Consider the following 22,937-nt stretch of genomic DNA (forward strand, 5'->3'; position numbering starts at 1 on the left):
TTGGTGGCCAGGCAACCAAACAGGCTTTCCTGGATAACAAACCAGTAAAATAACAATGTCTCCACAAGTGACATGCTACTAATCTCAAATGATTTTTAAATCAGTGGTGAGAGTGGTGTCCTAGATACATAAAAAGTAGGAAATATTACATAATACTTTGTTGGAATAAGTGAACTTTTTATTTGGAAATTATAAAATGATACTGGTTCCATAAGAAATAAAACATTTTTACTGTTATTTTGCCTATTTTCATTTCAATGAACCTCTTATTTCTTTATTTTTAAACCTTTTAATTCTATGCCGTAGTGACGATATACATGTGCGTGTACGAAAAAAACATGATACATAAATATTGATTAGAAGGCGTAAACTTCAAGATCTCTGCACATGTGTACATTTCACTTTAGCGCTCTTCGAAACTTAGCTCCGCCCACTTTCGTTTTATAAAATAAAACGTCCAGTTTATATAAAATCTGTCTTATTAAGCTTTGAAACCTGAAAATTTGAAAAATCCTCGTCGGTGATTGGCTTAAAAAAGTTGGCGAGTACTAATTAACACTTAGCGTACTGGCAGGAGCTTAATTTATTCATGCAACCAGCACAAACAAAGATCAGCTGGCACATCTGTGATGTCTGATGATGGTCTGCACTGGTCAATATTCAGCACTTCTATTTTCCCTTCAAATGTTAAATGGGTTTTGCCCACATTGAAAGACGGACAAGTCAATTAAAGAAATTAAGGGTGGAAAGTGTCATGTAAAAATATACCTTCATGTTGTGACATATGCCGTTTACATTCAAAACTTGTCCTAAATGCGCTCCCACATTTTTCGCACTGGAACGGTTTATTGTCTGTATGTATCAACCTTTTGTGCTTCTCTTTGGCAGCAAATCCTTTGAAAAGTTTTTGGCAGATTTCACACTCTGTGTCCTTTTCCATATGTACATACTTCTGATGCTCATATAAAAACCCTGTTGTATAATAATGCTTAAATGTTATATTATGTTAAATATGAAAACATCTAGAGTTATACAAATATCAAGGTCATATAATAACACAAAAAAGTTTGTTTTTTTAGGTTAGGTTTTACGTCACAATAACACAGATTGCAATAACACAGAATAGGTCTTATGGCTACTTTCCAGCTTGATTGGTAGAGAAAGACCTCAGCTGCCCTTCTGTACATTATTTCAGGCACAAACTCATACCCGAGTAGAACCATCAACATTCCATAAGCTAGCTGCAGAGCTTCCTCACATGAAAGAATCAAAAGTCCTTATTGGGTTTCAAAGCCACAGCGGTTAGGGATCATTGTTTCAAGTCTTACTGGCAGCACAATTATGTTTCCACAAGAAACACCAGCACTGGTAAATTCAAGGAAGAAGTCTAGAGAGTGGTTGAAACAAGCTGCATGCTTTCTTCACATTCAAGTTTAAATATGTAATGTTGAAGCTATTTATCACTAAAACAAATCATCCTTGAAGGGTGTCATCAATGAACTGCATTACTGGAAGAGGACTTCGGGTGCATTATTTCAGTTGTAAGCAGGCACCAGAGTAGATCAACCAATGTTCAGCAAGCTACCTGGATTACTTTCTCATATATAAAAGAAATTAATATCTTTGCAGGATTCAAAGGAACAGCGGTGAGTGACAAGTGCTTCAAATCCAACAAACTTTTACCACTAAGCCTAAGATACCCATACCAAATAATGTTAGAGCAAACCAACACCAGTAAAACAAATTATCATCACCATCAGTTGAACAAATGATTTATGTAATAATGTAACTTTTAAAGTTAAACTTACTTTTACATGAATAAGTCTTTTTACAAATGTCACATGGATATTGTTCATCAGAGTGGGCAGCTCGTAAATGTTTCTATAAGAAAATAAAAAGTATGTGTAAGATATGAATTCTTTTGCACACCTGTGTCATCTATTATAACTTAACAGTGGCTTTGTTAAACAATTACAGATGCATTTAGTAAGATACACCAGTGGATATTACAGACTGCAGCCTTTATTATAAATTTGTTGCTTTACTAATTATATGAACAAGGACACATATCTGAAAAATGCAATGCCCATGTATTATACAGCACTAAGTGCCTTATGTTAATGTAGAATAAACTGTTATTATTGTTATTTATTTCCCTGTTATTACTTTTTGTTGCCATTTGTTGCCATGTCAACCAGATTTCTGCACATTATCAAATTATTTGAACTTTGGAAGTTATTCATTAAAGGTTCAATTCTGCCAAGTTTGGTTGTAATCAGACTTGTAGTTTTTGAGAAGAAATTTTTTGAAGATACTGAATAATCTATATTTTTATATTAACAAACACACAAATTTTCATAGTAATCAACTGCTGTATCCACCACATCACAGATGCTGCAGCGGCATAAAATGAAACGATTCACCACAATAGGCATTGCAGCCTTCCTATTGGTACAACTGGTAACAATGTAGAAATTGCCCTTTTAACTATAAAACCATGTATCCATGTTTTTTCTTATATGAAATATGAAACAAAACTCAACACTTACTGCTAAATACTCCTGTTGAATTGTCTTGTCACATTTAGGGCAGACAACTTTTGGTTTTTCCCCTCTCTTCCTGGCAACAGGCTGTGCTGAGTCACAGAGAGCTATAATGTCAGCCTCCTTTGCATATCGTGTTAACTGTGACTTCTTTTTCTTCCCTTGATGAACATATCTCTTATGATCGGCTAAATAACCTGAATTATTACATAAACTTTTGTTCAATCTTACAGGCAATCACCTATACACAAATATGAATCAAACTAGAACTGCCACTATCATGGCGTGAATACCCCGCATACCACTTTGTCAGAATCAACAGTGGCCATTTAGAGCTCAAGGACAACCTCCCTGCCAAATCTGAGATTACTAAGCCAGTACATTGCTAAGTTATGTATTCTTCATGCTTCAAACGTGAAAATGTCAAAATCAATACATTGTGGACAGGATATTCTTTAACAATTTAGAAGAAAAGCTTTTTTGTCAAGGTCCCTGTGACCTCGACCTTTGACCCAGTGACCTCCAAATCAAAAGGGGTCATTTACTAATCATGATCAACATCCATGCCAAAAATGAAGACTGTGGGTCCAAAGGAATCTAAAGTTATTGGGCAGACAAACTTTTGAAGTCAAAGTCCCTGTAACCTTGACCTTTGACCTGGTGACCTCAAAATCAATAGGGATCATCTACTAATCATGAATAACCTCCATTCTAAATATGAAGACTGTGGGTCAAAGGAATCTTAAGTTATTGGGCGGACAAGCTTTTTGAAGTCAAGGCCCCTGTGACCTTGACCTTTGACCTCAAAATCAAAAGGGGTCATCTACTAGTCATGACTAACCTCCATTCCAAATATGAAGACTGTAGGTCAAAGGAATCTTAAGTTATTGGGCGGACAAGCTTTTTGGAGTCAAGGCCCCTGTGACCTTGACCTTTGACCTCAAATCAATAGGGGTCATCTACTAATCATGACTAACCTCCATGCCAAATATGAAGACTGAGGGTCAAAGGAATCTTAAATTTTAGGGCGGACAAGTTTTTTTTTAAGTCAAGGCCCCTGTGACCTTGACCTTTGACCTGGTGACCTCAAACTCAATAGGGGTCATCTACTGATCATGACTAACCTCCATGCCAAATATGAAGACTGTGGGTCAGAGGAATCTTAAGTTATTGGGCGGACAAGCTTTTTGAAGTCAAGGCCCCTGTGACCTTGACCTGGTGACCTCAAAATCAATAGGGGTCATCGACTTACCATGACTAACCTCCATCCCAAATATGATGACTGTAGGTCAAAAGAATCTTAAGTTATTGGGCGGACAAGCTTTTTGTATTCAAAGCCCCTGTGACCTTGACCTTTGACCTAGTGACCTAAAAATCAATAAGGGTCATCTACTAATCATGACTAACCTCCATGCCAAATATGAAGACTAAGGGTCAAAGGAATCTTAAGTTATTGGGCGGACAAGAAAAAACCGACGGACAACCGGACGGACAAGCTGATCCCAGTATACCCCCCTTACAACTTTGTTGTGCTGGGGTATAAATATGAAAATTCAAATAGGGCCTTAAAAAGATGGAGACAATTTATATTCTACCATCAAGCTAAAAATAAAGATGTTTATCAATACAGTATAGAACTTGATGAAAAACCAACTAGAACTACAATCATTTTTATCAATTTGACACGGGATTTAATGTAGGTCCATTTATCATTATTTTTAAAAGTGAACATTTGAACTAAATTTGAAGCAAGTCCTTGAAGGAGAATTGAATTTATTGTGAAAACATGACATTGTTTCAAATTTGACCTTGCAGATAACCCTGAAATTGAGCCAGCACAGTTGCTAACATCGGATTTAAAATGAACATTGTGGAAAAGAATGAATGGACTGACATCCAGTATAGACCCCTCAACACAATGTAATAATCATATTTCTATTTTAAACCAACAATATCTGAGGTATAGCCTTAAACTACATCTTTTTCAACTACAGTAAAAACCCTAAATTAAGACCAGCATCGGGACTGGACCAAAGTGGTCTTAATTGCTGGGTGGTCTTAATTGTGGATATTCTTATCACTGCTTACATACTTTTTGACCATGGTCTATTTTAGTCATTTTGTATGAACAAACAATATGTATCTTAAACTGCAAATACAATATAAAAGTATGTTATAATCTTACATCTCATGGGAAGAAAACATATTTCTGAAGAAATTTGATATTAAATTCTCTTTGTTCTGATTTCAGTATTAATTATCATATGATGTATATTATTCACATATCATACAATACATTATTCCTTCACAAAATAAATATGCTTAAATCAACATTAAACCACTCTAAAATATACACCTTATTTCATTAAATAACAGTTTTTGACACCTTGTGTAATCAAGTGTCATGCCTAAGAGCAATCAAGCATATAATAACAACATAACAACATGTTGAAGATCTAGGATTTTTATATCAGTGGTCTCGTGATTTTAATATCAGTGGTCTCAATAGTGAGGTCAAATAAAGAACATAACAAAGAATTGGGACTGAATTTGGTGGTCTTAAAAGTGGATAAGCGAGGTGGTCTTAATTCTGAATCATGTAACCATTGACATAAAGAACAGAAAATTCCGTTCTTTTAAAAACTGGTCTTAATAGCGGAGTGGTCTTAATTCCGGGGTGGTCTTAAGTAGGGTTTCTACTGTATTTCGAAGTAGTACCTATATTGAGTGATTAAAAAACATACACCACTGGTTACAATTTACCAGTTATAGGAAATACATACCATTGTATGGGAACACTTTATCACACTGGTCACATGGATACTTTTTATCAGAATGTAACTTCTGGTGATGTTTCTGTAAACATATTTAAATATAGCAACATGGTAATTTGTAGTAAAAATCTTTTCACCTATATTTTTGTAAATTGTAACTGAAATAGGGACATTCACATAAGCTTACAATCATAAAAAATCTAAATCCTTCTATTTCTTTTACTTTAAAGCAGAACTGATAAAACTTCAATTGAATCTATACAGGTGTAAAAAATCTTCTTCTTTAAGACAATACCATTAAAATGAACACAGTAAAGTCTCGAGTTCTTATAACTGACAATAGATACATGTAATAAGCTTATGTTGGTTACTTATTCCTAAGGCACAGAAACTGTTTTTGAGTAGACAATATGATTTTTTTTAATAAATATGTTTGTTTGTTTTGGGTTTTACATCACATCGACACAGTATACTATAGGTCATATCGCGACGTTCCAGCATTACGGGTGGAGGAAGACCTCAGGTGCCCTTCCGAGCATTATTTCAGGCACAAACAGGCACCTGAGTAGAACCACTGACGTTCCGTAAGCTTGCTGGATAGCTTCCTCACATAATAGAATCCAAAGTCCCTTTCAGGATTCGAACCCCACAGCCGTGAGGGGCAAGTGGTTTGAAGTCAACGACCTTAACCACTTGGCCACGGACGCCCTATTAATATGAAACAGGTAAAACAGAATGGCTGTCAGCATTTTTAGCAGACGTTTGCCTCCATATTTTAAAGCTTAACTTCTAGCAGTGCTCTTCTTGTTTGCATTTTTCAGCTTTTTTCCGACAGTTTTAGCAGCTTTTTAACAGCTTTTTGACTGCATTTTAACAGCTTTTTTTCTGCATTTTAGCAGCGTTTTGCATAAGGTGTGTCCATATAAGCTTAAATAAGACTTTTTTAGAGGGGCCGAAAGCATTGGTACTGACATTAAAGATATTTTTAAGCAGTCTGAGCAAAAACTGATTTTCCTTGCATTTACTAAATTTCTTACCACTAAATAATGCCTTAGTAGTACTTTTTTACACACTGGACATTCTACTTTCGTATTGTTACCGTCTTCTTCACCAACAAGAACAGCTTTTTCTAAAATGGCCCGAGATTCAGCTTTGACATGTCTTCCAACCTTAAAACCTAGTCCTCCATCATTGCGAATCTTTTTTATACCCTCATGAAAGAACCTAATATGATCTGTACGATATCCTGAAATAATAAACAACATCAATGATATCATTGGGTCACAGTGATATTTATCACTTGAAGCATTTGTTACAATTGTCAGAAATTGTTACAAAACCAAACTTTTACTATTCCTTTCTATAATATATTAGCAAAATTCCGCAAAAAAGGAGGTAAACAAGAGCTGTCACAGGAGACAGCGAAGCTCGACTAATAAAATACTGGACGCAGTAAGGAGGACAAAACTATGAAAGAAAAATCAATTATGCATAATTATGTATTAAGTTATAGTAACTAGAACTGCCACTATCATGGCGTGAATACCCCCGCATACCACTTTGTCAGAATCAACAGTGGCCATTTAGAGCTCAAGGACATACTCCCTGCCAAATCTGAGGTTACTTAATAAAGCCAGTGCATTGCTAAGTAATGTATTCTTCATGCTTCAAATGTGCAAATGTGCAAATGTCAAAATCAATACATTGCAGACAGGACATTCTTTAGCAATTGAGAAGAAAAGCTTTTTTTTGTCAAGGTCCCTGTGACCTTGACCTTTGACCCAGTGACCTCAAAATCAATAGGGGTCATCTTAAAGTCATGATCAACATCCATGCCAAATATGAAGACTGTGGGTCAAAGGAATCTTAAGTTATTGGGCAGACAAACTTTTTGAAGTCAAAGTCCCTGTGACCTTTGACCTGGTGACCTCAAAATCAATAGGGGTCATCTACTAATCATGACTAACCTCCATGCCAAATATGAAGACTGTGGGTCAAAGGAATCTTAAGTTATTGGGCGGACGAGCTTTTTTGAAGTCAAGGCCCCTGTGACCTTGACCTTTGACCTGGTGACCTCAAAATCAATAGGGGTCATCTACTAATAATGACTAACCTCCATGCCAAATATGAAGACTGTGGGTCAAAGGAATCTTAAGTTATTGGGCGGACAAGCTTTTTGAAGTCAAGGCCCCTGTGACCTTGACCTTTGACCTGGTGACCTCAAAATCAATAGGGGTCGTCTACTAATCATGACTAACCTCCATGCCAAATATGAAGACTGTAGGTCAAAGGAATCTAAAGTTATTGGGCGGACAAGCTTTTTTGAAGTCAAGGCCCCTGTGACCTTGACCTTTGACCTGGTGACCTCAAAATCAATAGGGGTCATCTACTTATCATGACTAACCTCCATGCCAAATATGACGACTGTAGGTCAAAGGAATCTTAAGTTATTGGGCGGACAAGCTTTTTGAAGTCAAGGCCTCTGTGACCTTGACCATTGACCTAGTGACCTCAAAATCAATAGGGGTCATCTACTAATCATGACTAACCTCCATGCCAAATATGAAGACTAAGGGTCAAAGGAATCTTAAGTTATTGGGCGGACAAGAAAAAAAACGGCCGGACGGACAAGCTGATTCCAGTATACCCCCCTTACAACTTTGTTGTGCGGGGGTATAAAAAAATAACATTTGTAAAGTTCCAATATCAAGAGGAATAATTCTAGAATTAGTCATGTTAGAGTTATGGACCTTGCCACACAACATTTGTGTAATGATAAGAAATATATATTTGAAGTTTGAAGTAGATACCTTAAAAAGTAAAGAAGTTATTATTTTTTTAAAGAAAATCCTAAGTTCAAAGAGAGATAAATCTGTAAATATTGCTTCAAGAGTTATGAAAATTGTCACATAAAATGTAATTGATGATAAGGAATAAGTATTTGAAGTTAGAGGTAGATACCTTTAAAAACAAGCAATTATCATAGTATTGCAAGCAATCCATAAGTCCCCTACCGATAAGAGCCCAAGCAACATTCTGAAGGGCCATTGGCCATTCACTTAGGTTCCTATTTTAAGTAAATTTGTTGAAAAAGTTCTTTAAAAGTGATCACAGGAAACAGTTTTTATGTACAGACAGACGGACTGAAGGACACTCTAAAGTTATTTTTTAAACATCCCTGTTATCAAAATATAACATTTTTAAAATCCTATCATGATTGAAGAAGTTGGAGTAAAAATTACCAATTTCTCAAAAAAAGTTCAAAAGGGGCATAATTCTGGAAATAGTCTTGCTAGAGTATTGAACACTCACAAATGTTGAGTGACAATAAGAAACATTTATATGAAGTTTGAAGTAGATACATTCAGAAAAAGAAGTTATTAAAAAAAAAACAATGTTTTTTTCACGAAAATTTTAAGTTCAAGGGAGGTAATTCTGATAAATTTTGTGCTAGAGTTGTAAACCTTGTCACATATGATGTGGTTGATGACAAGCAACTTATGTTTAAAGTTTGAAGAAAATACCTTAAGAAATAAAGAACTTATAGTGAAAAAACTTAAAACTAGAATCAGAAATCTTGAAATTCAGTCTATTTGTTGCCATAGCAACCAGAATTTTCAACATAAGAAGATAAAAAAATATGTGCATAATTTCCATACTGCCATCTACCCATATGTCAAGTTTCATAAACATATTTTCAGTACTTTTTGTGTTATCACTGGATCCAGGTTATGTGTAAAATTTGCCATATTTTCAGTCTATTTGTTGCCATAGCAACCAGAATTTTCAACATAGGAAGAAAAGAAAAAGACATGCATAATCTCCATACTGCCATCTATCCATATATCAAGTTTCATTAAAATATTTTCAGTACTTTTTGCGTTATCGCGGGATCCAGTTTTGTGGACGGACGGACTGACGGACGGACAGACGGACGGAGGGTAAACCTAAAGTCCCCTCCGGTAAACCGGTAGGGGACTAATAACAAGAGCTGTCCGTAAGACAGCGCGCTCGACTTTTTTATTGCTTGCCAATAAAAAAAGTTTTTGCAGTAAAAGGCAATACAAGAATCTCTGTATTTTTAAAGTGAACTAGTTGTTTGATACCCTTGAATATTACAGCAATGTTTATATGACATAATTTATGGTAAAGTGAACAAGTGGATAGGAATGAATTTTTTTAGATTTTTTAAGTTTTTTAGTGCTTGCCTATAATACAAAACATTGACAGTTAAGGGCCATAATTCAAATAAAATCTTTGACAGAATTACCTTCTCCTGGACATGTTTGGGAATCATGATTGTAAACAAGTATTCCAACTTTCAAATTAATATCTCAAACAGTTCAGTCAAAAAGTGGACTGGTACTAAAAACTTAACCAAGATTCTAAGTCGATAAAAGGCCTTAATTTTTAAAACAAATCCTTGACAGAGTTACCTTCTCTTGCGTACAGATGGGGGTAATGATGTGAAATAGCATTAAAAGTTTCAAAGCAATATCTCAAAGGGTTAAGGCAATAAGTGGATTTTACCCATATTCAATGTATTTTCTAAGTCAAAAAGGGGCATAATTCTGTCAAAAACCTTGACAGAGTTATGTCCTCTTGTCTGTTGATGAAGGTCGTGATGGTAAACAAGTATGGTCAGTTTCAAAGCAATACCTCCAATGGTTTTGAAATAAAGTGAGGTGGTACAAAAAACTTAACCAAGCTCAATACACTTTCTAAGTCAAAAAAGGGCCATAATTCTGTCAAAAACCTTGACAGAGTTATGTACTCTTGTCTGTAGATGGAGGTTATGATGGTGAACAAGTATGGTAAGTTTCAAAGCCATACTTGTAATACTTCTGAAATAAAGTGGGGTGGTACGAAAAACTTAACCAAGGTGTGACGCCAACGCCGACGCCGACGCCGACGCCGGGGCGAGTAGGATAGCTCCCCTTTTCATAGAAAAGTCGAGCTAAAAAAGTTATAATAAAAAAAAAACATTTTTCTAGTAAAAAATCTAAGTTTATGGGGAGATAATTCTTGCAATGTTGGTGCTAGAGTTATGAACCTTGTCACATAAGATGTGGATGATGATAACGTAAATATATTTGAAGTATGAAGTTGATCCCTTTAGAAATAAATACGTAACAGTAAAAAAAATATTTTTTATGGAAAATTCTAAGTTCAAGGGGAGATAAATCTGAAAATATTGGTGCTAGAGTTATGAACCTTGTCACATAAGATGGGGATAATGATAAAGTACATATATTTGAAGTATGAGGTTGATCCCTTAAGAAATAAAGAAGTAACAGTAAAAATGGTATTTTTTAAGGAAAATTCTATGTTCAAGGGGAGATAAATCTGAAAATATTGGTAATGAAGTTATGACCCTTGTCACATAAAATGTGGTTGATGATAAGGAACATATAATTGAAGTTTGAAGTTGATACCTCTAGAAATGACAAAGTTATAGTGAAAAATATTTTACTGCATCAAAACTTTAATCAAAAATCTGGACGTGGACGCCGACGCCGGGGCGAGTAGGACAGTTCTCCATATACTTTGTATAGTCGAGCTAAAAATCACAAACCAAAGGATAAGCCTATAACACTTTGTGATAAAAGTTCTGTTTGTTAAAGTTCCCCTATACAGCCACTTTTTCACATTCAACAATATTATTACAAAATTTTCCTTCAAATAACTGGTTAAAAATCACTTCCAATTTTTATTCATACAAAACTTTTGATTAAAATATCCTTGACCTGGCCATCCATGTTGCCAGACTTGGTACCAATAGAAAATATCCAGGTGGAGCTCTAAAGGCATGGATGCATGTGTACATATATATACATACAGTAACTGTTGTGCAGTGATCATTTACAAATATTTAAAACATTTGTGAGAGATCTAAGGAGTAATCTGCACCAATATCTAGGATATATACATAATCATTACATTAAATTAGAGAAACTTTAACTTAATTAGATATTTACCTTTATTGGAGAAAATCTTTCCACAGACATGGCAAGGAAATTCTTCATCTGAGTGTGTTTTTTTGAAATGTTGCTAAAATACAAATTTAATAACTAAATAAGTGAATGAATATTGTTAACAATTTTATAAATATATACCGGTAAGTTAACGCAATCTGTAAGAAATAATTTGCACTATCATACAACGCTCCATACTAGTAGTTTAAAACTAGCATTAATGAAAAGATAATTTTGTATCTATTATTTATTCATGTTAATTTACTTCCGTTTCAAAACTTAAAGTAATAATAAATGCGTTTGGGTCATGCATTATGAAAATGTATGTACAACTATTATTCTTATCATGGAAAATTATTGTTTTAATGTTTTCAATTGAGAAATCTAAGAACAATGAAAACATCCAATATGATTAAGAACAAAACTTCTTCTAGCTTTAGACTAACTTACATACATGTACAACACAGTGACATCATTACAAAAATGAGTGGAATTTTCAATCACTATTAGGAATTTTTAGCTCTATCTTATATTGGGTCATATTCTAAAATTAGTACTGTGCTTTTTTTTAATTTCTTGAACAAAACTTGCAATTGCGTATGTATACCATTACCTGTCTGTATTAACTATTATTTCAAAGTCTTGTTTATCAATAGTCAAATATTCATACATTGACATTGTTTTTACATTATGTTGAACTTGTTTGCTGTTGATTTTCACTATAAAGGAATGAAAAGCATACTATTAATGAATAATAGTTCAACAAGGTACTTACATAAAGGTAACTCCTCAATACAGTCTTTTGACAGACTGGGCAAGAAGATTTTGTGTTTGATCCTTCTTCTTCACCAACAATTTGAGCCTGAGCAATCATATCTTTAATTTGGCTAGCAGGTACAGGTACACTTTCTCTTCTCCTTCCCCTTAAACTCTCTGCATTCTCATAAGACTCAAACATATTTTCCTCAACTGCCCTTGATTCTCCTTTTCTCTTTGTAAAGATTTTAATTTTGTTCTTAATTGACGATTCTGAGTCTATCCCTTTATCAAACTCATCTGACATATCCTCATCAGCTTCGGATTCTGTTGCTGCCTTATTCATAACAGCATTTTTCTTTTTCACATTCACTGTTCTAATTGATTTTTTTTCTGATTTTTTCCCATTCAACCCAATTTCATATGTTTCTGAATGATCTCCGTAATTAACTGTGATTTTTTGAATAGCTATACTACTTTCAGATTTGTCTCCAATGCTGTCCCGAGATTTTGATGGTGTGTCCGCCCCTTCACTAGCATCGCCTAAACTCTCTTCCATGTCTTCATCATTAATGTTTTCACACTCCATATCATCATCTCCATCATCTTCTATCACTTCAGTTTTAACTACTTCACCAAACTCAGGCAAAGCAACACTTCCCCTGAACAACGATCCTGCACATCTTCTTCGTCTAGGAAGTCCTTGTCGTTTCTCGGGGTCAACAATGTATAATTCTGCACTGCTGTAGTTTTCACAGAAGTGATCATGCATTAGACAAAGGGTGGCAAACTGCTGTTTACAAACCCCACATGAATAAAATTTGGCTGAATGATCATACTGGTCTTCTAGTACAGCAGTATCTTCATTGTCCTCTTCTTCATCATCACCATTTGTACAAGAATGGAAGAATTCAGCAGTTACCATGTCACTGTGCAGATCAAAGTGCTTGCAGTACTCCTTAATTCTATTAAATCTATAGCCACATATACCACAAACGAATGGATAGAGGCCTTCATCCTCATCATAAGGCTCTTGTTTGACTAATCTCACAGCTGTTTCTTCCATTTTCACAATACCCACTTCACGTATCTGAAATTCAAGCCACATACACGTATCATTTGTTAATCAATTTGGACATTTTTGCATTTCACACAGAAACAAATGCATGATGTCAAACATCTATAGGTTTTCTGCACTAATAACAAATTATAAACTATGATTAAAATACTATTTTTATTGTTATTATTCATTATTTTCATTTTACTAATGTTCATTTCTGTTTAGTGTGTTTGTGGTTTATTTTTCTCTTGCTAATTGTAATACAAAAATTCAATCAAAGAACAAATTTGAACATAAACAATTTTGTTTAAGTTAACATCCCTTATTATTACTTTATCAACTACAATGTTGCATCTAGGCTGCCTGATTGCAAGACTTGCACATGTTTTTTTACAGATCACGCTAGTGTTGTCCAGATTGTCGCAGAAAAATGAAAACTAATCAAACCACATCAACGTCGGCTACAATCAATAGTCCTTTTAAAAAATTGATTGTTTTAGTGTATTTCACCCATGAAAATTCTGAAATGCATTTGTCTGAAATCATTTTTTAACCCATGATAATTTCCGATGACAGTCTATGCGAAAGACTTCTGAGTTTTACTGGACAGTAGGTCCTGTAAACTGAAAATTTTTACTGGACCAAACATGATTTTACTGGACCGAAAAAAACCTGATTGGTATAGCATTTTGAGTCACTTGATAAGAGTCAGCAGTCAAAAAATTTGTGTACAAAAAGAAAATTATATTATCAACAAAGTGAAGTTATCTTTTTTTACCACAATCAAAATGTAAACATAAATATTGTTATACATGTATTCAATGGATTTTGCTATTTAAACTTTAATTCCATACAGACTATATACTAGCAAAATGAGAGGGTAAATTTCAGCAAAAGTCTGGCATATGTAAACAGAATTATATAAATTTATATCGGTCATTTAGTGAAGTTGACAGATTAATTGTTCAATGATTTTGGTACCTTCACAGTATAGTTTAATTTTTGTCAACATCTTGGACGATCTTTCATAGCTAAACAGTTGAGCACACGTGTAATTAAGCATTACTCTAAGTCTGTGGATTAAAGACGTAAATTGTTCCAATTAATACACTGACACTTTCATCTGTGTAAACAAACTAATAGCCGGTGACCTTTCACATCAGGGCCGCTTATGTAATTTACGCGGTGGGCCGCTTATGTAATTTACGCGGCCACTTATTGACTTTTAATTGTACTAGTTGCCGGATATTTTTATCTTACGTAGTTACATAAAAGTTTGCATTATGAGAATGCATAACAGTTGACAAGCATTGCATGAGCTTATATTGTGTAATGACAATATTTTGATATGTTTTGAATTTGATTGGCCTTTGCAAAATGTTGAATGTAAGGTTTTTAATAAAAAACCTTAATTTTTTACTGGACCGTCGGGCCGTCAATACATATATTTTTACCGGACCTTCTGATTTTTTACCGGTCAGGGCCGACGGTCCGACGTCTTTCGGAAAGACTGCGATGAATGCATGAAAATTTTACTGTTTGTCAATCAATAAGTGCCGAAGCAAAAATTTCGCATCAACAAAATTAGCCCCGTTTACAGGTACAGTGGGCGTCACGCATTATCTGCATTAAAGTGGTTTAAGCCAATCACTGATGGATGTACTTGTGGTTAAAGACTTTTTACACTTGGCAAGTGCTTCCTTTTGAAATATCATAGATTTAGTTCTGTCAAATTTCTCTAATTTTGTTACATTACAATGAAATGATGTATTATGATTATTATACAGATATCAACTTCCTTTTCCTAAAGAAGCAAAATTTATGTATTATATCATTTGTTTTTGCCTGCTATTCCAATTAGTTATGATATTCTTTTCACCCATGATATAAGTTATAGCTTCCATAACTTTATATGTCGCTTTTATTTTGACATTGCGACAGTAAAGTTATGGGTCAACCCTATTTGCAAAGTTTACAAGAAATTTTGCAGTTCATGTGCCCTACATAAAACCTATTAAAATCTCCCTTATAAATCAAATTTGGGTCAAATAAAAAATACTATTTAATAAACAAATCAATTTTGAATCAATTTGTGTTTTGTTTTTTAAATGAAACTTCAATGATATTGTGTACCAAACTATTTGTTAGGGAAATATGTAGAGAATGTTTACCAATATGGAGTCTGCTTTCAAATGAAATCTCGCGGGACATCAAGTTTTTGGAATTCTAGCATCTATTTTTAGTAACAGACCATACATTATTTTTAGTAAGTGTACGATTTAAATAAAACAAACAAATAATTTATGAATCATCACTCAAAACAATATAAATCCAACATGATTTTCAGTGTTCGAAATTAGCAGTAGTCCTATAGCCCCTGACTACTTAATTTCTCCTCGGCTACCAAGTTTTCAAAGTAACAAGCCCGACCAGACTACTGTATTTTCAGAACTCCAGTTTTGAACAAGTGAATCATGCTAGTGAAATGTCTTTTGGGCTAGTGAATATTCCAGTATAGTAGCCCGACCAGCCTAGTGGATTCAAATCCTAATTTCTTACACTGGATTTTGGTACAATGTCTATTATTGAATAAATACACCGTTATTCATAATTGCAGAATCCATGTTTTCAATTAAAAAATAGCATTTTGGTCATGTGTCACCAAATGGCATGCAAAAGTATCCGAACCAATTCTCGCTGGTCACGTGATAATTAGGGCAGCAATGGCGGGGAATTTTATGAAATGTGAACCCGCTGATAAACTTTGAGAAAATATTTCATCAATCTAACATTCTGTGTTCAAAAATAAAGACTGAAGGGTCCCAAATATAACTTACTACTTGTATTAAAATAGTTTTTGTCCAGATCACACAAATTTATTGAATTACAGCATGACATAAAAATGTAACGGTTCTGGTTGACTTTCGCTACGGGGTTGGCTTTGGCAAACAGGTCTAGCAATACTATAAAACCTGTTCACTGAAGTATCTTTAGCTAGACAAAAGCTATTTTAACACAGGTAGTTAGATATATTTGGGACACTTTAGCAGGGCCAGCAAAATCAATTGTCTGAGTTGGCCTAGTCGTACAATTGTAGGTCCGGGCAAGTAAAATTCTGCAAATTACTTGTCTGTAGTATTCAAATATTAATGTTTGAAATATGTTTTTCTGTTTAAGTTTTCTGTTCTTCTGTTGAAAAAAAAACAATAAAAATATGTAAATACTGACCACCTTTGGTTTGTTTAATCTCCCACTAAACATGCACTAAAATACACCATTCCATTGTAAGGTATCAAAAAATTTCGACATGCGGATTGGGGGGAATCCCCCCTCCCGCACCCACCCCCTCTGCTCTTAGTTGCGCTTAACTTTATTTCTGGGGAAGGCCCTGCAGCATGACATAAATATGTCACAGATAGGGTTGGACACCGGTTCCCGGTATCGGTCCTATACCGAATAGTAACTTCGTAAATTACCGGTATATACCGTTTCGTAAAATACCGGTACTGGATTTGATACTTTTGTAATTTTGTAAAAAAAATAATTTAATAGTCAATATGTCAAAAAAATAAGAAGATTTTTAAATAAAAAACAGCCTACAAACACGTAAAACAAACTATGAATTACTATTATCATGCGGCAAGTACGGCCTTTGCGGCAAAGTTGAAGTTTGTGACGCGGCGATAAGTATTGTGCCGCTTATGTTCAAGATAATAATATTTTTGTTCTCGGCAGGAAAATATAATTATTTGAACTGATTTTGGTAAAAGTTTGTAAGTTTTAAATGTCAAAGAAACAACGAGAAAACAAATCAAATACTTGAGTGATCATCGGCACATCGCACACAGTCTTTCCAAACACATCGCACACTAGCCTAATTAATTTGGAAAAAAGACAGCGCCCGTCCAAAATTATCTCGGTGTCTCTTTGACAAGTATAATTAGTTGGACTAATCGCACACAGCTTTTGCCGTCATGACAATGTTAATCCAACATATAACAATTGTTTATTCAAACAATGCTTTTAAAAAATAATTAAATCCTTTTTTTAGTTTAGTCTCTAAACACTCATAATGAATACATATTTAATGTTTCCAGGTTCTTTTCATCCATTACCACATGTACAAATCCACACGTGAATTACGATTTGAACATAAATGAGGCCGAAATATTCCAACAAAATATGCCTCCTTTTGTTTTTGGTGTAACACTGAACTATTGTTAAACATGTACACATTTTCTTAACAAAAGAATGCTGACAGAACTTCAATCAAAAAGTGTGAATGTCGGTGGCTCTTTGATGGTGATAAAGCAACAACATCAAAGGGAGGCATATTCTTTTGAATAGCCTATTATGCACCTGTCAAGGGTCAACTTGTGTGTATTACACATAGTGTACTTACGTTTTGTAGGATTTTTTTGCAAATGTTGGTTAGTATTTTTGCGTATTTGAGCAGTATGGAATTATGCAATTTGGTAAGGACAATACCCTTTTTTCTGTAGCAAGATGTTCAACAGTGCATGCTATTGAAAAATAAAAGATGTTTAAATTTGAAAGGTAAATTCAATATTAATAAATACCAAATCCTTATTATTTGTAAAGCATATGACTTCTACAAGGACTAATATTAGGTTAACATGAAAATGGAAACAGTCTGTGCTGACTGTGCATATACATGTATTTCAAAATTTCTAAGTTAATTACTGGTGGAAAATATGTTTGTGCTGTTGTAGTAGAACAGACTGGAAACATAAGTGACTTTGAAAAAACATCTTACAAAATTTATTACATGTAATTCCAAATTCCAAAGTAAGCCAACCAATCCAGTGATTTTATTTATTCAGGGTCATTCAAATCTATTTGAAAGACCCTGATTTATTACAGTAAACAATAATGTGATTTAAAAAAAAATATCAGCATCAGAATAAAATTTCTACACAGTAATAATAATAGCTTTAAGAAAATAATAGATAACCAACTGTCTTAAATTCTTTCAGATGTAGAGATATCAAGATTAAAACAATAATTTGTAGACTTCTCAGCTGCAGACCGCTGTCCTGCATAAGATATTTTTCTGTGTTTAAATTATGTCATATTCTTTTGATGAAAAAGGAAAAGTATTTTACAGTTAACATGTGTAAATGTTGTAAAAAAAAAGAGTAAACACAAAACAACAAAAGAAAAGTGTACTTTACAGCATGAAAATTCAGACAGACCAGTAATGTAACATATTTATTTTCTAGCACTACATGTTATATCTCTTCAGTTCTTTTACTTGCAGCAAAGGGGTTGGTATTGTAAAAGTATCAGTATCAGTATCGATAAAATACCCGTATCGTTTCGTCAGTACCGGTATCGGTATCGGACCGTTTCGTGAAGAACGATATCCAACCCTAGTCACAGATCTAGGGTTGGATATCGTTCTTCATGAAACGGTCCGATACTGATACTGACAAAACGATACAGGTATATTTTATTAGGGTTGTGCATTGCCATTTTTTTCTGTCACGATACATATCACGATACTTGCATTTCCAAACGATGCGATTCACGATATGTATTGCATACTTTGATAAAATGCGATGCATATTGTGATTCTTATGTTTCGATGCAATACATATCACAATACAGACTTTCTATATAAAACTTATCATTTGTTCACAGCATAATTACGAAATTCAATGTAATGTAAAACTTTTACAATAACAAAACAATAACATCTACAACTTGTTATTATAACTTATTTTCAAGTTTTGATCTTTCAACAATTTACATTACTTATTACTTAAGGATTTTTACTTTTTACTTAAGGATTAAATGTATTTTTCATTATACCATAACTATAACACTATCAAAGAGCGGCCGACAAAAACAAAAGGAGGCATATAATGTTGGAATATTTCGGACATAATTCATATATGGATTTGTACATGTGGTAATGGATGAAAAGAACCTGGATACATTAAATAATTGTAATCATTATGAGTGTTTAGATACTTAAACTGAAACAAGGGTGCCATAGTCACAAAATACGCCCGTTTACGAAAGCTTTAGATTGAGATGGGGGCATTATGGATAAGTGTTATCTAGCAAGCATGTTTTTATCCTTGGCACTGTGTTGTTAAATGAACCTTGACTTGGTTCATGTGCAGGGCACTCATCTCATGGTGGTGAACAATTCTATAAAGTAACATTAAAATTTCTCCATGCATGTAGAAAATATGCTCCGGACAACATCTGGATATTTAATCATCTCCAGTGACCTTGACCTTGCAAATATTAACCTAAATTAAATGTGTCACACCTGTAGTCATGATAGTTACCATTTGTGCTACAATCCATCAATAAATGATGACTAAATGGTCCCTATACACATCTTCAAATTTTTATCTGAACTTTGACCTCTATGTGTAACCTTGACTTTGGTCGAAGGGATCTGAATTTTGCGTGCAACACTCAGCCTCACAATGGTGAACATTTGTGCCAAGTTTTATTGAAATCCCCCTATGAATCGTTTTTCAATGAGCTCTAAGTGTGACCTTGACCTTTGACCTGGATCATGCATGGAGCAATACATATCATGGTGGTGAACATTTCCATAAAGTATTATAAAAATTCTTCCATACATGTAGGAGATATGCTCCAAACAACATCTGGATATTTCACCATCTTTAGTGACCTTGACCTTGCATATATTGACCTAAAGTACATGTGTCATAGCTGTAGTCATGATAATGACCATTTGTGTTACATTCCCTCAATAAATGATGATTAAATCGTCCCTATACACATCTTCATATTTTTATCTAAACTTTGACCTCTATGTGTGGCCTTGACCTTGGCTGCAGGAACCTGAATTTTGTGCCTGACACTCCGCCTCACAATGGTGAACATTTGTGCCAAGTTATATTGAAATCCCTCTATGCATGTGGAAGTTTTGCTCCGGACAAGCATTTTTCAATGAGCTCTAAGTGTGACCTTGACCTTTGACCTAGAGACCTAGTTCATGTGCGTGACATGGCTTCTCATAATGGTGAACATTTCTATGAAATTTCATTAAAATCCCTCCATGCGTGTAGGAGATATGCTCCTGACAAAATCTGGTTATTTCATCATCTTTAGTGACCTTGACCTTGTATATATTGACCTAAATTATATGTATCACAGCCATAGTCTTCATAATGACCATTTGTGTTACAATCCCTCAATAAATGATGACTAAATGGTCCATATACACATCTTCATATTTTTATCTGAACTTTGACCTCTATGTGTGACCTTGACCTTGGCCGCAAGGACCTGAATCTTGCGTGCGACACTCCGCCTCACAATGGTGAACATTTGTGCCAAGTAATATTGAAATCCCTCTATACACGTGGAAGTTTTACTCCGGACAAGCATTTTTCAATGAGCTCTAAGTGTGACCTTGACCTTTGACCTAGAGACCTGGTTCATGTGCGCGACACTGCTCCTCATAGTGGTGAACATTCCTTTGAAGTTTCATTAAAATCCCTCCATACATGTAGGAGATATGCTCCGGACAAAATCTGGATATTTCATCATCTTTAATGACCTTGACCTTGTATATATTGACCTAAATTATATGTATCACAGCCATAGTCTTCATAATGACCATTTGTGTTACAATCCCTCAATAAATGATGACTAAATGGTCCATATACACATCTTCATATTTTTATCTGAACTTTGACCTCTATGTGTGACCTTGACCTTGGCCGCAAGGACCTGAATCTTGCGTGCGACACTCCGCCTCACAATGGTGAACATTTGTGCCAAGTAATATTGAAATCCCTCTATACATGTGGAAGTTTTGCTCCGGACAAGCATTTTTCAATGAGCTCTAAATGTGACCTTGACCTTTGACCTAGAGACCTGAATGTGCGGCACACTGCTCCTCACAGTGGTGAACATTTCTATGAAGTTTCATTAAAATCCCTCCATACATGTAGAAGATATGCTCCGGACAAAATTGGACGCCGCCCGCCCGCCCGCCAGGGGCGTTCCCATAATACGTCCCGTTTTTCAAACGGGCGTATAAAAAGGATTTAATTATTCAAATAATTTTTTAAAAACATTGTTTGAATAAACAAATTGCCATATGTTAGATTTACATTGTCATAATGGCAAAAGCTGTGTGCGATGTGTTTGGAAGGACTGTGTGAGAGGGTTCTCACTAGGACTTTAAAACATGGAGTCCATGGACTCCCAACCCTGAAAAAGTTGGAGTCCAAAAGCGCGTCGCAATTAATATGTTTACAGATTAGTCATTCAATGCTCACAATAGCATTGCTGATATTTTGAATCTTCAAGAGACTTCCAAAGTTTACAGTTATTCAAAAGAAACTCTGAACTACATAGTATAATTTTTGTTTTGTTGTTAATATTTATTATGAAATTATTTCATTAATAATGCATCAACACATGGAAATCTTTTTTTTTACACTTTTATAGCAAATCAAATTTTATTCTGGTTAAATAAGCCCACTCTAAAGACAAAAAGTTTATATTTGTAAAAAAAACGTAAATATATATAGGCAGCGATTAGCGGAATGAATAGGAAAATCGTGTACAGCTTCACACAGTGTGTAAGAGATTCATCCGATCGACAATTATTTTAATAACGCTGTCGGTCGCCATAGTCGCCATTTGCGATTATTTTATAAGATTGGCGATTATTTTTGCATTTTGGCTACAAAATCTGGCGATTATTTTTTACTTCCAACAGTGTTTATATAAGGTGTAAAAATCGATAATGAATGCAGTAGACCCAATTAACAACAGCGGGGTGCATTTGATTGAGTGTCAACTTTTTACCGGTCACGTGCTGCTAACTATATTGCCCGAGGTGATAAAATACATGCGAGATGTATAATTGTATAAGTACTTTAAAGATATTGTCCAGCATTTATAATAGCCATCAAATATCCGTCAATTAGCCACAAAAATCGTTTTAAAATTGATAAACTGGATATTGACTTACCCAAAATTTACCGTGAATTGCAGTAATTGCAAATTTTGATTTTTTTGTTTTAAGCTACTTGACTGAATCGCCAGTGGAAAACAATGGTAAAATATTTAAAAAGTATTAACTTCCAAACAACTAATTGCACAACAACCAAAATTGTGAATATTTCTTCAGAAAACAGGAAAAATCCGATTGTCACATATTTTCGCCACACCGATAATTTTGATATTTATTTAAAGGTGAAATAAGCTATGTTCTGTTTAAAAATCTTTACTACTATGGCAGAAAATTTGTATTACATTGGTGATGATGATATTTTTCAGTAAATTATTCAGAAAAAGGCTGCATTCTGTGAATGAGTTTGCAAACTTGTGTTATTTCTATAGGCTAATATGACCTAGATCTACTCCAGTTCTGTGTGTGAAATGAGGAAATTGACAGTGGTTATAGCTGACAAAATTTGATAAGAACAAACAAAAAAAGTTGTCTGATAACAGCATTATGTGAAGTTATAATGAATCTTTAATATTATTGTTATACAGTAATCATACTAATTATAATGTTTTTATTCTGTTCTATAATAACAATTAAAGTTGTGGTTCTATTTAAAAAAAAAGGTAGTTATCAATATACACAAATGTATCAGTTTATTTGAGAATCCTTATAAAACTGAAAGATATAAATGTAATGTTTATTTAATCAACTGCTTATGTTGTTAATCGCTAATTCGTGAATAGTCCGCTGAACTTTTGGCTATTATTTTTTTAAGTTGAAATTATTGGCTATTATTTTATTTGAGCCAGTGTGAGCCCTGCTCTTATAAAAAGTTTTTGCAAGAATGAA

At 34.3% G+C, this 22,937-nt stretch overlaps 1 protein-coding gene across 1 annotated transcript in view; it reads right to left on the reverse strand.

Annotated features, from left to right (window-relative positions):
* The window catches only part of LOC132727940 (zinc finger protein 528-like), a 31,717-nt gene that overhangs the window by 4,144 nt on the left and 4,636 nt on the right, over positions 1 to 22,937 (reverse strand). Inside the window, exons 2-8 of the mRNA XM_060713543.1 lie at positions 12,068 to 13,138; positions 11,296 to 11,368; positions 6,355 to 6,563; positions 5,327 to 5,399; positions 2,550 to 2,740; positions 1,809 to 1,881; positions 769 to 972 (exon numbers count right to left, since the gene is read on the reverse strand). Of these exons, the coding sequence (XP_060569526.1) occupies positions 769 to 972; positions 1,809 to 1,881; positions 2,550 to 2,740; positions 5,327 to 5,399; positions 6,355 to 6,563; positions 11,296 to 11,368; positions 12,068 to 13,114 (1,870 nt within the window). The 5' untranslated portion in view covers positions 13,115 to 13,138. The remainder of the gene's footprint in view (positions 1 to 768; positions 973 to 1,808; positions 1,882 to 2,549; positions 2,741 to 5,326; positions 5,400 to 6,354; positions 6,564 to 11,295; positions 11,369 to 12,067; positions 13,139 to 22,937) is intronic.

Source organism: Ruditapes philippinarum, unplaced genomic scaffold (genome assembly GCF_026571515.1).
Source record: "Ruditapes philippinarum isolate M1 unplaced genomic scaffold, ASM2657151v2 ctg5435_1_1_1_1, whole genome shotgun sequence".
Classification (NCBI taxonomy): Eukaryota; Metazoa; Mollusca; class Bivalvia; order Venerida; family Veneridae; genus Ruditapes; species Ruditapes philippinarum.